The 13664-nt window shown below is 37.1% G+C and overlaps 1 protein-coding gene and 1 pseudogene across 1 annotated transcript; both read right to left on the bottom strand.

Annotated features, from left to right (window-relative positions):
- Positions 1 to 7813: 7813 nt before the first annotated feature.
- Positions 7814 to 8407, bottom strand: LOC138149295 (calmodulin-1-like; annotated as a pseudogene).
- Positions 8408 to 8635: 228 nt separating this feature from the next.
- On the bottom strand, positions 8636 to 9855 carry LOC138149296 (olfactory receptor 6B9-like). The gene has a single exon (XM_069072301.1). It carries the CDS (start codon positions 9853 to 9855, stop codon positions 8899 to 8901), a length of 957 nt encoding a protein of 318 aa, XP_068928402.1. The 3' UTR covers positions 8636 to 8898.
- Between the last annotated feature and the right edge of the window lie 3809 nt (positions 9856 to 13664).

The following is a 13664-nucleotide window of genomic DNA, read 5'->3' as shown; positions in this document are numbered from 1 at the left end:
TGAGAAATTCAGCAGCCTGAGAGAGGAAGGATATTGGAGAGAGTTCAGGTAAAGATCAATGAAACCAGAAACAGAAGCAACACTGTCTTCAAAATATACTTCAAACTACTCAGGCAGATAGGTGGTACAGTGGATAGAGTGCCAGGCCTGGAGTCAGAAAGACCTGAGTTCAAATCCAGCCTCAGCCGTACCAGCCATGTGGCTCCAGGCAAGTCACTTCACCTCTGTTGGCCTCAGTTTCCTCATTTGTAAAATGTGGCTATGATAGTACCTACCTTCCAGGGTTGTGGTAAGGATCAAAGGAGATAATTTTAAAGTGCTTAGCACTGTGCTAAGTGTTATATAGTAATGCAATACCAAGCACAAGCAACCTCCAGGTTCTGATTATATGCATAGTAACTCTCCATATATTCAGTAACAAATTAAGGCAAAACATTCATAGAAAAGAGAAAATCAAAATACAGAGTAACTCAATCATTTAGTAAGTTCAAAGTTCAATCACAAAGTACAAAAATCAAAGTACTCCATCCCTGGATAGTACATTCATTTGATCAATTATAAAGTCTTAAGTTTTCAGTTCAATCACAAAATACAAAAGTACCCCTGGGTAGTCTCAATTGGAGATTAGTTTCCAATCATAAACAAAGTACATTCATTTGGTCAGTCACAAAACACAAAGGCCGTCCACCCCTAGGTCACAACTAGATTACAATATCATCACAGCATTCAATACCCAAGGAGAGGTCTTTCCTTCATCTTGACCTGAGGCAAGTTCTCAGCAATTTCTGTTCCTGGGAAGACAGCATAGATACACATCACCAGTGTCCTCATCAATTCACTCTCTACTTGTGAAATCAACCTAGACCCAACAACACAGTCTGAGGAATTAGCACAAATCATCAGTACAGTCCCAGGATCCCTGAAAATATCAACAATACCCTCCTCCAGGATTTCTGTAAACATACAACAAGAAAATCCTTTTTTAGGGCTTCTGAACCAACAGCAAGGTCCCAGGACTTCTGCAACAACAGCAATGTCCTCCATCAGCAGACGAATCTGAACATCAAAACAGACAGACCAAATACCAGCACCAAAGTCATGCTTACAGTTCAGTCTTCAGTTCTTATTTCTCTCTCTCCAGCAGTAGCAGCAGCTTCTAGATGCTGGCTCCCAGAAGTTCTTCTGGCCTCTTTCTCCTTGGGGCTCTCTCTCTATCCAGGGCACCAGTTCCTCCCAATTAAGCCCCCTCTTGTCACGTCAACAAGTCCATCCCACTGTGGGGTTCAAATTCCATTACCATTACATTTGTAGCAGCAAGCACTCTAGCATACCCACGATGTCTGCTAGCACAGGTTCTTAGATCTGCTTTTCTAAAGGAAAGCAACTCAAAATGGGTTAACAATCTTACTTTAATCAAACATATCATTTATCTAGTTCAGGGGAAAAAGTCAGCACCCTGAACTTCAGAGAATACAAACAGAAGTTACAAGCCAACAAAAAAGTACAGAGAAAGAAACAGACTAGTACACAGGGCTTCCAGATGTCTGACCATTACATCCATACCTAATTGGTTACCAGAGAAGGAAGCACCAACATTTGGATTTTCAAAGCTGGGGGGCTCAATGGCTGCTTAGAGTCTCACCTGGCCAAATCACACAACTCTTCTCAGGGTGAACACAAATCTTCTTCTGGGGTAGAGAATGTCACAACCCTCTTGACCCACTGCCCAATCACAAATAACAAGATATGAGCATTCCTGAAAAAACAAGCCTCCTGCCATAGGTTCCATGTGACCAAGCCTATTTGGAAGCAGAGTGTATTTTCAAATCAGGGAAGATTCTCCAATTCACTTAAGCCTATCAAGGGGCCAAGGGACAGGAAAGATCTTCAGATTGCTATTACCATTACAAGTAAGCACTATATAAATGTTGGCTATTATTATTATTATCAAGACTCAAAAAGCTAATAGATTGAGCTTAGCAGAAAGGCATGACATACATTAATAGTTCTGGGATACTTAAATTGTGTAGATAGGTCCCAGAATGCTCTCTTGGTGAAAAGCAGAATAAACAATCATTTAATGGCATGCTTTAATGAAAATTTCATTATTTTGATGTCTTCAGGTGGAGGCATCCACATGGGGAAAATTCTGTTTTCCAGCTGATTATCACCAATGTGGAAAACTGGTTGCTGAGATAGAAATGGCATTTGTTTGTTTTCATGAGAAATAACAACTTCCTTCTACAGTTTGTGATAAAGGAGAGGAAAGCTGATAATAGTTTTGACATTTATCCTACATTTTCAGATAATAAATTTCAAAGGGTTCTGAAGAATAATAGGTAGGATCTAAAGGCCAAAAACTATGTGAATAATTCTACATAGAAGTGATGGGAAACTCTCCCGAAATTCTTAAGACACAAAGAGAAACATTTGAGATAGAGAGGAAAATGAGGAATGGTCTAACATACGGATATGTCAAACACTCTGGAGAGCTCCTGAACCAGATAAAAATGTAATTGAGAAATATTTATCAAAATAAATAAAAATAAAATAGAACACAGATAAAGTTAATATGTGGTTTTGTAAAAATCAGTATGTAGTCCCCAGGGATTCCAATGTATGGTTTAGTGGCCTTTGTTTCTGTTTGAACTTGGAACCATTGTTCTTTAAAATTTTTTTTTAATTCATTTTGACCTTAAATACAGAAAGACAAAAAAAAAAAAGAATTTCCATATACCCAGCACAACACAAAAAGAGAATTCAATATGAAACCATGAATCCCATTTTAGTTTCCTTAAAAAAAACAATGTATTAAATACTACACATCATTTTCAAAACTACCCTGCTTTTCTGTGTTGCCTTCTGAATTTTCTTTTGTTCTCTACTGCACTTTTTTTCTCCCCCCTCACCCTAGAGAAGGCCACCATTTGACACAGATATGTATATATGTGTAAAACCGCACTACGTATACTTCTATTTATCGGTTCTTTATCTGTGGTGGATAGTATCTTTCTTAATAGATCCTTTGTAGTTGATTTGAGAATTTATGATACGCAAAATATCTTAGTCATTCACAGTTGTTCTTCAGACTGACTATATTGCTGTTACTGTAAACAATAATCTCTTGCTTCTGCTCATTTCATGGCACCACTGTTCTAAGTGTTAAATATCTAATTTTTTTTTAATCAGGCATTCTATAAGTAAGAAAAAAATTAGTACACACATCAATATGTATATATTTCCTTATTCATAAAATATATGCATGTATTGTCATGCTAGTAATTATATGCATTATGTACACCATTAAAAACATAAATAAAAAGGATGAAATAAGTCTAAAATAATATTTAACTCTAAATTCACTAGGGAATCACCAGAGTTCAGTGATTAGGGGAGTGACATGGCCAGACCTGTGTTTTATAGAATTCACTTGGTAACTGTATTGAAGCTAGATTGGAGTTGTAGAGAGACTAAAGGCAGGGAAACCAATTAAGAAGCTATTGAAATAGTCTCTGGGAGAAGCACCAAGAAACTGAATTAGAGAAAACTGAATTAGAATTAGTTTGTGTGAATGGAGAGAAAATGACTGATGGAAGAGATATTGTGGAAGTAGAAATGGCAAGATTTGGCAACTGATTAGACACATAGGGTGAGCAAGTAAAATGTCAAAGATAACACAGATTCTGAGCTGGAAGAACAAAAATAGGGACATTTATGATAAGAGTGTGCATTGACAGGGAAAAATGTAATGAGATCTGAGATGTAATGAGAAGCAATTCACGCTTATTTATTCTATGAAATGCACACAAAATGTAATCAGAGGATAGAAATTTTTATTCACTGATAATTGATCTATATTTTAGAGCCTGCTCCCTGAGTGTTGCCTGCCTAGACACTGGATGATCTGAGGAACTGAGAATGGGAAATGAATCTACCCACAAAAAAAGCCACTAATGTATGGTTGCTCATCAACCTAATCCCACTACTATGCATCGTATCACAAGAAGACAAAGTCAGCAAAGTTTTCAAAAGATCTACAATCTGATTGGTATGAGTACTCCTTCCAATGCTGGATATTATACCTCATTCAACCCTTCTCATCTCTTATGTTTCCCCCCCATCTTTCTTCAAATACTTCATAGAGTAGCCCAGGACACCTAACACTTTCCTTTGAAATACTGGGGTGGAGGGAATGGATTTTTTTGAATAAAATTAGTGCAGCTGCTACTGTGGGTATTGAGGCAATGGCAAGATTGTAACTAGACCTACACAAAGATCAGAAAGAGGGATACGAGAACTTGCACAGCAGAGAAAGGGAGGAATAAAGGTTAAAGGCAATAAAGGCTTGGAGTGGTTGTGTTGGAGACAAATCCCAAGACTAGAATTCTCTGTGCGGATGTGACCCATCATCCCATCCTTTGGTTGATAACCCAAAACAGTCTTCTAGGACTCATTAGTCCCAATTCATATATAACAATTCATCTTCAAAGAGGGTCTAAGTGGATCCACAGAATCATATATTGTTATGCCCTTCACAGTAATGAAAGTAATGTTATATGATTGTTAAATCCCAAGAAAATCATAAATGTACATAGAGGAAATGACATGTTTGGCAACAGGGTAGATGCCCAGTCCTTGCTTGTTCAAGGCAGAGGGTCATTTTATTCCTGAGTCCAAGTTGCTTTGATGGGGGAGACACTTTTGAGGTATTCACCCTCATTCAGATTACTGGTTGTCCTAAGACTCATTCTGTTGTCGATTATTTCCCCCAGGGTAGGAGACAGCACTCAGAATGGTTCTTGGACTGGTATCAAGATAAAAGTTAATTTTTTTTTGGAGAGGAGAAAACAAAGCAATTGGGATGAAGTGTGTCAGTTGTCTGAGACTGGATTTGAACTCAGGTCCTCCTGACTCCAGGGCCAGTGCTCTATTCACTGCACTACCTAGCTGCCCCTAAAAGTTATTCTTTCTATAGAATATGAATATCTGCCTTTCTTCCTTCCACTCTTCCTTTCATTCTTCCTTTCTGCCTTCTTTTTTTCTTCCCTTCCTTCTTCTCTTTATCTTGCCCAGGCTAACAGTGTAGTGCTTTTTTGTGAACTAGTCAGCATAAGAGTTTTGAATTATTCCATTTCTTTGCATGAACTGGTTCACTCCTTTTCATACAGTATGGTGGTTCCCTTTTTCCCAGAGTCTGAAGTTATAAGTGTTGGACTTAGGGTGGACATCTGGTCAACTTAGGCCTCTGCAGCTCAGAATAACTGAATTCAAGTAATCCTCTAGTCTTCCTGGTTGCAAGGATTACAGGTATAAACCACTTGAAGTTTTCAAAATATTGCAAATTACCCAAGATTATTTTAAATCCTGCTTTAAATTACTAATAAAAGGATTACAATTTAAAACAACTCTGAGATTTCACTTCATACTGAGAAATTAACAATATTTACCAAAATAATAAAGCATCAGTATTGGAGGAATTATGTGAAAATAGTCCTAATGGATTGATGGCAAACCTGTGAATTGTTCCAGCCTCTTCAGAAAACAACATGAATCTAGTCAGTCAGAACATAAACATTTATTAATTATCTGCTATGTGCCAGGTATTTGACTGTAAGTACTGAGGATGTAAATAATGAAAAGAAAGTCCCCACCCTCAAAGAACTTACAACCTAATAACAGAAAATAACACACAAAAAGAAGCTGAAAAGTCTGGGGATGGAGCAGAGGGAGGAAATTGGTTTTGCAGCTGAATGGGAAATGAAGAGATAGCTGGTTGGAGTGCCCTCCTTAATTGGGGTTTTGGGAGGAGCTTTCCACTCTACTCCCAGCAGAAATATATTGGAAAAGTAGAGTAGGAGCAGAGGATACAGAGAAAGTGGGAATTCCAAGGCTGAAGGGATCTTGCAAGATGATAAGGTTCCTTGGGGCATGATGAAGTCCAAAGGAGTGCAGTTGGGTGGGAAATGAATTTACACAAGTCACTAAAGTGTTGTTACTCATCAAACCAGTAAGCTCAATACTCTACATCATATCCCAAGAAGGAAAAGGCAGAAAGATCTTCAATAGATCTCTAATCTGTATGGTATATTATTCCTCCCAACGCTGGATTTCATAACTCATCTAAGCCTTTTCATCCCATATGTTTCTCCTGCCCCTCTTCCATCTTTCTGCAAATCCTTACTAGAATAGCACAATATGCTGAAGACTTTCCTTTGGCTTAATTATTTCATAGATATCATTGCAGTGTTTAAGCTTTTTCACTTGTGACCAATCTACTACCTTTTTGGGTGATGTGTCCTTTGAAGATATTTTTAATATGTGTAATTCAGTTCAATTAAACAATTAGGTGGCTACTGTGTGTAAAGTTCTGTCCTAAGGACATTGGGTTCACAGAAAGAAAACAAAATATACCTACAGACTTAGAGGAGCTTACATTCTAGTGAGATGATGTGAATTCAGTGATTAATTGTTTGAATGTGGAGTAATCTGCTGAAGCCATTGTCAGTAGCATGTAACCAAGAAAATACCATATGGGATAGGGGACAATCGTGTAACCAAAACAACTCAACAACAACAACTACTGGTTTTGTGTCATGATTAGTATAGTTAGTTTCACTGACTTACTATTCTATTCTTAAATGACTACCAAATATTTTCATGAATATTGTTTTATAGTATTGTTTGAGATGTAGAAATTCTAGGACCCCTTCATTTCTTGTTTTTTTTTTGTTTGTTTTTTACTTATTTCCCCTGAGATTCTAGAACTTTTGGAGCTTTTAAATTAATGTCATTGTTATAACTAAGTATATATGTAACCAAATTGATGTTTAATGGATTAGATTAATAGTAAATCTGTAAATTAACTTAGACAATTTCCCCATATTTATCATACTGACCTGACCCAATCATGAATAATGTCTATTTCTCCATTTATCTAAGTCTTTTATTTCTATTAATCACTGTTACTTTATCCTTGTTACTTATTCATATACTCTCCAGTGATTCTTCATTTAAATAATTACAGTTCTTGGTTTTTGAAATTTACTTTTGTTCATCTTTTTTTCTTGTATATAATTTAAAAAAATAAATTAATGTAAAATAAACTTAAATAGTTATACTGTCAAATGATTTTGGGGGTGAATTTGTAATACTTTATTTCTGAAATTATTAAAGCTTAAAACTGCACTAAGACTTTGGAAGACCCTGTGTTTATGTCATTTCCTTATATGTCTTGTATATCAGACTTCTTTCAGAGATATTTCTTTTTTTTATTGTAATTCTTTTTTAATGGAAAACAAATACACAACTTGGAATGGATTTGAGGCAAATTGGTCCATAAGCAGATTTTTTTACTAAGTGGCTAAACAAAGTTTAAAAAGCAAGTAACAACAGAAGAAAATATTTTCTGGTACAGGACCAGCAGTACAAAAAAATAGTGTACAAGTACCTGGATAATACACCCATTTTGCAATAGTGCAACTTTAAGTACATATTGTTGACTGTCCATAGTCCATGCAGAGTTACAACTCCACACTTCAACAACAACATGCTGACAGCTTCTAAAGAAAACTACTTCTTTAAAAAAAAAGAAAGGCATATCCCAGATGTTCCCTCATTTGACCAACTCCATATAAGCTCAGATGTGCAAAAGGGCTTAGATATATCCAGAGTAAGCCACATGCAACATATTTTACTTGATCAATTTTCCAAAATAAAGTTTCAGGACAATGACAGTAGATAAGGGGAAGAAAAACATGGAGGAATGAAGTCATAATTGCTACACACACACAAATCCTTTTGACAGTAGGGGGGAAACCTTTTACAGATGAGTTACAAACAAAGAAAAGGCAAATAAATTTTGTACGAGAAATTTAACACATTCTGTACAATGTCTTCACTGTTATCATTTGTACAAACTCTTCATAGTTTACTTGACCATCACCATCAATATCTGCTTCCCTGATCATTTCATCAACCTCTTCATCTGTTGACTTCTCTCCAAGGTTTGGCATCATATGGTGAAGTTCTGTTGCACTAATATAACCATTGCCATCCTTGTCAAACACATGGAATACTTCTCTAATTTCTTCTTCACTGTCTGTCTTTCATTTTTCTCGCCATCATAGTCAGAAATTCTGGAAAATCAATTGCGCCATTACCATCAGCATCTACTTCATTAATCATATCCTATAATTCAGCTTCTGTGGGGTTCTGCCCAAGTGACCTCATTACAGTTACCAATTCATTTGTTGTTATAGTACCATCTCTGTCCTTGTCAAATAGTGAAAAGGCTTCTTTGAATTCTGCAGTCTGCTCTTCTGTCAGCTGATCAGCCATGCTGTTAGTGATACTAGTTCCCAAGTTCCTATCAAACAACCTCCATACTTGGTGGCTCCACTCGGACTCAGAGTTATTTCATGTAAATATTTTCTTTTACCTCTTACTAGTTTCTCTTCCTGTTAGAGTAGCACTATTCTTTTCCCTTAAAAGCTCTCTGATTTTACATAATTGGAATGGTCTATTTCATCTTTTATGATTAATTTTGTTTTTTTTAATGAAGCTTTTTCTGACATGCTTTCTTTTATATATTTATTTTAGAATGTATATTGTATATGATTACGACACCTTTCTGAAAGCTTTTTTGCACATATTTATATAATCATCTATTTTAAATTATTTTTAATTTTATATGGTTATTATGGTGAATTTAATTGTAGTTATGCTAATTGACATTTAATATTAAATAATTCTTTCATCTCTGCTATAATCTCTCTTTCAGACCTTATTTACATTCTTTACTTCAATGTTCAATAGATAAATTGTTCTATAGATCCCTTTGTTTATTTAATTCCAGCTAAGTTTGGTTATCAGGAGCATATATGACTCACAAATAGGAGTTTAGAAAGATGAATCTTTTAGGATTATGGCCCAACTACTGCTCAGGGTCTTTCTGATGGCACCTTTGACCTCTTGATTCCTTAGGCAATAAATGATGGGATTTAGCATAGGTGTAAATACTACATATGTGGCTGAGATCAGTTTGTTGGAGTTAAATGAGGCAATAGCTCGGGGCCGAACATACATGAAAATTACAGCCATATAAAAGATTATCACCACTGTGAGATGGGAACCACAAGTAGAGAAGGCTTTTTGTCGTCCAGAGGCTGAAGGAATGCGCAGAACAGTAGAGATAATGAAGCCGTAGGAGAGAACTGTGGCTAAGAAAGGGAATACAAGAATAATAATGGCTAGGATAAAGTCCACCATCTCAGCCATGGAAAAGTTCTTGCAGGCTAATTTGAGAATGGGAGAAACATCACAAAAAAAGTGGTTTAACACATTGTTACCACAGAAAGTGACACATGAGATGAAGTACACCTTGATTATAGCAACAGAGAAGCCACATACCCAGGAGATAGCAGTCAGTTGGATACAGAGTTCTATGGTCATGATGACTGGGTAGTGGAGTGGTTGGCAGATTGCCACATAACGGTCATATGCCATGGCAGCCAGGAGTACACACTCCGTGCAGGCAAGTGAAAGGAAGAAGTAGAGCTGAGTCATGCAGCCCAAGAAGGAGATGGTGTTGGGGTGAAGGAGAAATCCAACCAGCATCTTGGGGACAGTGACAGAAATGTACCATATCTCCAAAAAGGACATACTACCTAAAAAGTAGTACATGGGCTTGTGGAGGGAACCATTGACCCAGACAGTGAGGATAATAACCAAATTTTCCACCAATACTAACAAGTATGTTCCAAGGAATAGGATGAAAAGCAGTATCTGAAGCCAGAAGGAGGTAGGGAAGCCCACAAGGATGAACTCAGTCACATTGGTGATATTTTCTTCCCACATGGTCAGGATGCCAAGAGGATATGAGAATCTACAATGGTAATGCAACATAGAATGGAGTTAAAAAGGTTATAAAAAGTTAAAAAGGAATAAGAGGTTAGCTGTAGATGTTTACCTCCCAGGTAGAATCTATCCTTTCATTAATCTAAAACCTTATATCAGTCATCAACTTCCTTACAACTCCCAGGCTCCCCTTAAGAGGAACCAGTGATCGGAGTAGATTCTATAACCAGTTCTGACCTAGATCCAATGTTAGGAATTACAAAATTCATTACAGTAGTTATTAAACAGGATTCAGGAGTGAAAGAGTAGATCTGCCAGCAGCTAGGTGGTGCAGTGAATACAGCACCAGCCCTGAAGTCAGGAAGACTGGAGTTCAAATCTGGCCTCAGACACTTAACACTTACTAGCTATGTGACCTTGGGCAAGTCACTTAACCCCAATTGCCCTGCTTTCTCCCCTCCAAAAAGCAAAAAAAAAAAGTAGATCTGAGTCACAAATAGTGCATCAGGCTGAAGGAGAGAGTGTGAGACTGATAACTGTGAGATCTCTTTTTACCTCAACAGCTCATCTTGGTCATTCCCTCACTCTCAGGAGGTTCTGTGATTTAGACAAGTGTCTACATATAGAGATGGACACAGGATATGGATACTAGATCAGAAATTTTAACTGCCTTGGTTTAAAGACAGAGAAAAAAGTGAGCAATCTGGGTTGAGTCAGACAACCACACATTATTCACCTGATAATTATTATTACTACCTAAAGGAATCAGAATTCAATAGAAAGAAGGCAAAATTTGGATACAGGGGATCATACATTTAGAAATGGGAAGGATGTTAAATGTCATCTGTTAGAACTCTTTTATTTTACACATATGTGGGAAAGTGACATGGATTTAGTGTCACTCTGTTCAGGTTAGTTAATGTAGTTACAAAAAGTAAGGGAATAGTAATAAGGTATATTAAGCTCTCTTTCAAAATTAATTAAGGAACTTGTCTACACTTCATTAAAGGGGTTCTCCTAGACCTTGAGATGGATAGCTTCATTTTTACAGTTAATTTAAAACCTCCATATCTGGATCTTACTTAATATGATTTCATTAGCTGAGCTGAGATTGGGGGTGACTGGGTGTTAAAGCAAATCAACTCTATTTCTATTTAGATAAGGTTGATGTTTAGTCATTTTAGTCATGTCCAACTCTTCATGACCACATCTGGGGTTTTCAGAAGAATGGAAGAGTAGTAGTTGGTGATTATCTATTCAAAGGTCCTGAGGTTTATCAACCTGAGGCATATACCTAAGGCATAGCAAAAAATGTTCCAAGGCTTATCTAAACCAATGACAGCTATTTACTGAGTGGCCACAAATATTTTTACCACAAGGAATCTAAAACCTGTTGCCAATGATTGAAGTTTTCAGTAAGAAACCGAAGACAACATGGATACAATGTGTGTTTTCCTCCATTTTTCAATGAAGAAAAGGGATACAGAAGGGAAAAAATAATTTGGAAAGCAAAAATATAGCAAACAGTGTGGTGTCTCAAAATGAGATGTGGATTTCTGTATTATGACTTACAACACATGAATGAAGATCCTTGTCCTGAGGGGGAACATTGCTTACAAAAACTTGCAAGAATGTACTTGTCAGTTGTCTTAGAAATCTAATTCAAAGGGCTTCAAACTAGAGAGGGCAGGAGAAGAAAAAATATTATCTATGTGGATAGAGTGCCAGGCCTGGAGTCAGAAAAACTCATCTTCCTGAGTTCAAATCTGGTCTTAGACACATACTAGCTGTGTGACACTGGGCAAGTCACTTAACACTGTTTGTCCCAGCTCCTCATCTGTAAAATGAACTAGAAAAGGAAATGGCAAACCCCTCCAGTATCTTTGCCAAGAAAACTCCAAGTGGGGTCATATTCTCATACATGACTGAAAAAAACTGAACAACAAAAATGAGAAAATGGTGAGTCATTGTCTTGTGATTGTCCTAAAATATCTAAAGCATACTCAGAGTACACACTTATTGAGTGCTCACAGTGTGCCTGTCACTGTGCTAAGTGCTAAGGACACAAAGAAAGGCAAAAAACAGACCTTGCCCTTGAGGACATTACGATCTAATGAAATAGTCGGCATTCAAATAACTATATGTGATCAAACAATATACGGATAAATTGGAAGTAATCAACAGAGAGAAAATACTAGAATTAAGATGGATTGGGGAAGGCTTCTTGTAAAAGACAGGATTTTATGTGAGACTTGAAGGAAACCAAGGAAGGCAGGAGACAGAGATGAGGGAGAGCATTCCATGCATGGGGGACACACAATGAAAATGCCCAGCATCAGAAGATGGAGTATCTTGTTCAATAGCAAAAAGCAAATAGCAGCAAAGAGACTGATGTTACTGGATGAGTAAATGTGGGAGAGTGGTGTAAGAACACTGGAAAGATAGGGAGAGGCTGGTTATAAAAGCTTTAAAAGCCAAACAGGATTTTCTATTTGTTCCTGAAGGTACATTTATGAAGAGGGAAGTGCGCTTAGAGATCACTTTGACAGCTGAGTAGAAAATGAATTGGAATGGGGAGAAATTTGAGGTCAGCGGACTCACCAGCAAATTGTTGCAATAAGACAGACCTGAGGTGATGAGGACCTACACAAGGGTCATGGTAGTATAAAAGAGAATTGGTTAAATGTGAGAGCTATGAAGATAAAATCAACAGGTTTTATCAATACATTGAATATAGGCAGAGGAAAAAAGAGTGAAAAGGCAAGGATGACCCTAGGTTGAGAGCCTAGGGAACTGGGAGGTTGGAGGTGGCCTCAACAGTGATAGGAAAGTTTGGAAGGTGTGAGGGTTTAGGGGAAAATATGAGCTCACTTTTAGACATTGAATTCAAGATGTCTACAAAATGTCTAGTTAGAGGATGTTCAATAGGAAGTTGGAGATGGGATCCTGAAGGTCAGCAGAAATGTTAGGACTGAATAGGTAGATTTTGAGAATCATCAGGATAGATATAAAAGTTGAGTCTGTGGGAACTGATGAGATCACCAAGTAAACTGGTATAAAGATTAGAAGAAGATTATGAAAGAGCCCCGTGTGACACTCACAGTTACTGGGTGCAACCTGTATGAAGATCCAACATAAGAAAATGAGGAATGAGCAGATAGGAGGAGGGACAGGGGAGATATTGTTATAAAGACCTAGAGAGAGGAGAACATCAAGGAGAAGAAGGTAATCTACAATGCAAAAAGTTGCAGAGGGGTCAAGAAGTCTGAGAAATGAGAAAAGGTCATTAGACTTGAGAGTTGAGATAATTAGTAACTTTGCAAAGAAGAATTGTGGTTGATTAATACAGTCAGAAGCCAGAATGTAGAGAATGACAAGAAGAGCTAGATGTCTTGATGCACAGGTATTGCTGAGACTTACTAAGAAGAAACTCATAACAGGATTATGTTCTGGAGGGTTATACTTTGGTCACTGAAAATAGGATAGATAAAAAATGGGTGAGGGGGCATTATATTTCAAGAAGACATGCTAATGTGAGGAAACTGAGAAACTAGAGAGGGGATTCTAAGTAAAGTTCAAGGGAGGGAGAAACAGAAATAATTTTGTCATTGGACATAGATGTTATATAGAACACTTGGAAAGAAAATAAAAATAGAGAAAAATGGAGAAAAAAAGAAATAGATGACACGTTTGGAAAATAGATCACCAGTGTGGCACAGAGGCATGATTTAGCAGTGATGGGAGATTTGAATCACCAGTAATATGATCTCTCTCTCTCTCTCTCTCTCTCTCTCTCTCTCTCTCTCTTT

Source organism: Petaurus breviceps, unplaced genomic scaffold, assembly GCF_028583685.1.
Source record: "Petaurus breviceps papuanus isolate PSGF00001 unplaced genomic scaffold, PetGlider_PUasm1.0 90845, whole genome shotgun sequence".
NCBI lineage: Eukaryota > Metazoa > Chordata > Mammalia > Diprotodontia > Petauridae > Petaurus > Petaurus breviceps.
The sequence above is the reverse complement of the archived record's forward strand: the minus strand, read 5'-3'. Positions and strand labels throughout refer to the sequence as shown.

Bases quoted from the DNA above. Each gene is read 5' to 3' on its own strand.
- LOC138149296 (XM_069072301.1), bottom strand. From the start codon at position 9,855: ATGTGGGAAGAAAATATCACCAATGTGACTGAGTTCATCCTTGTGGGC.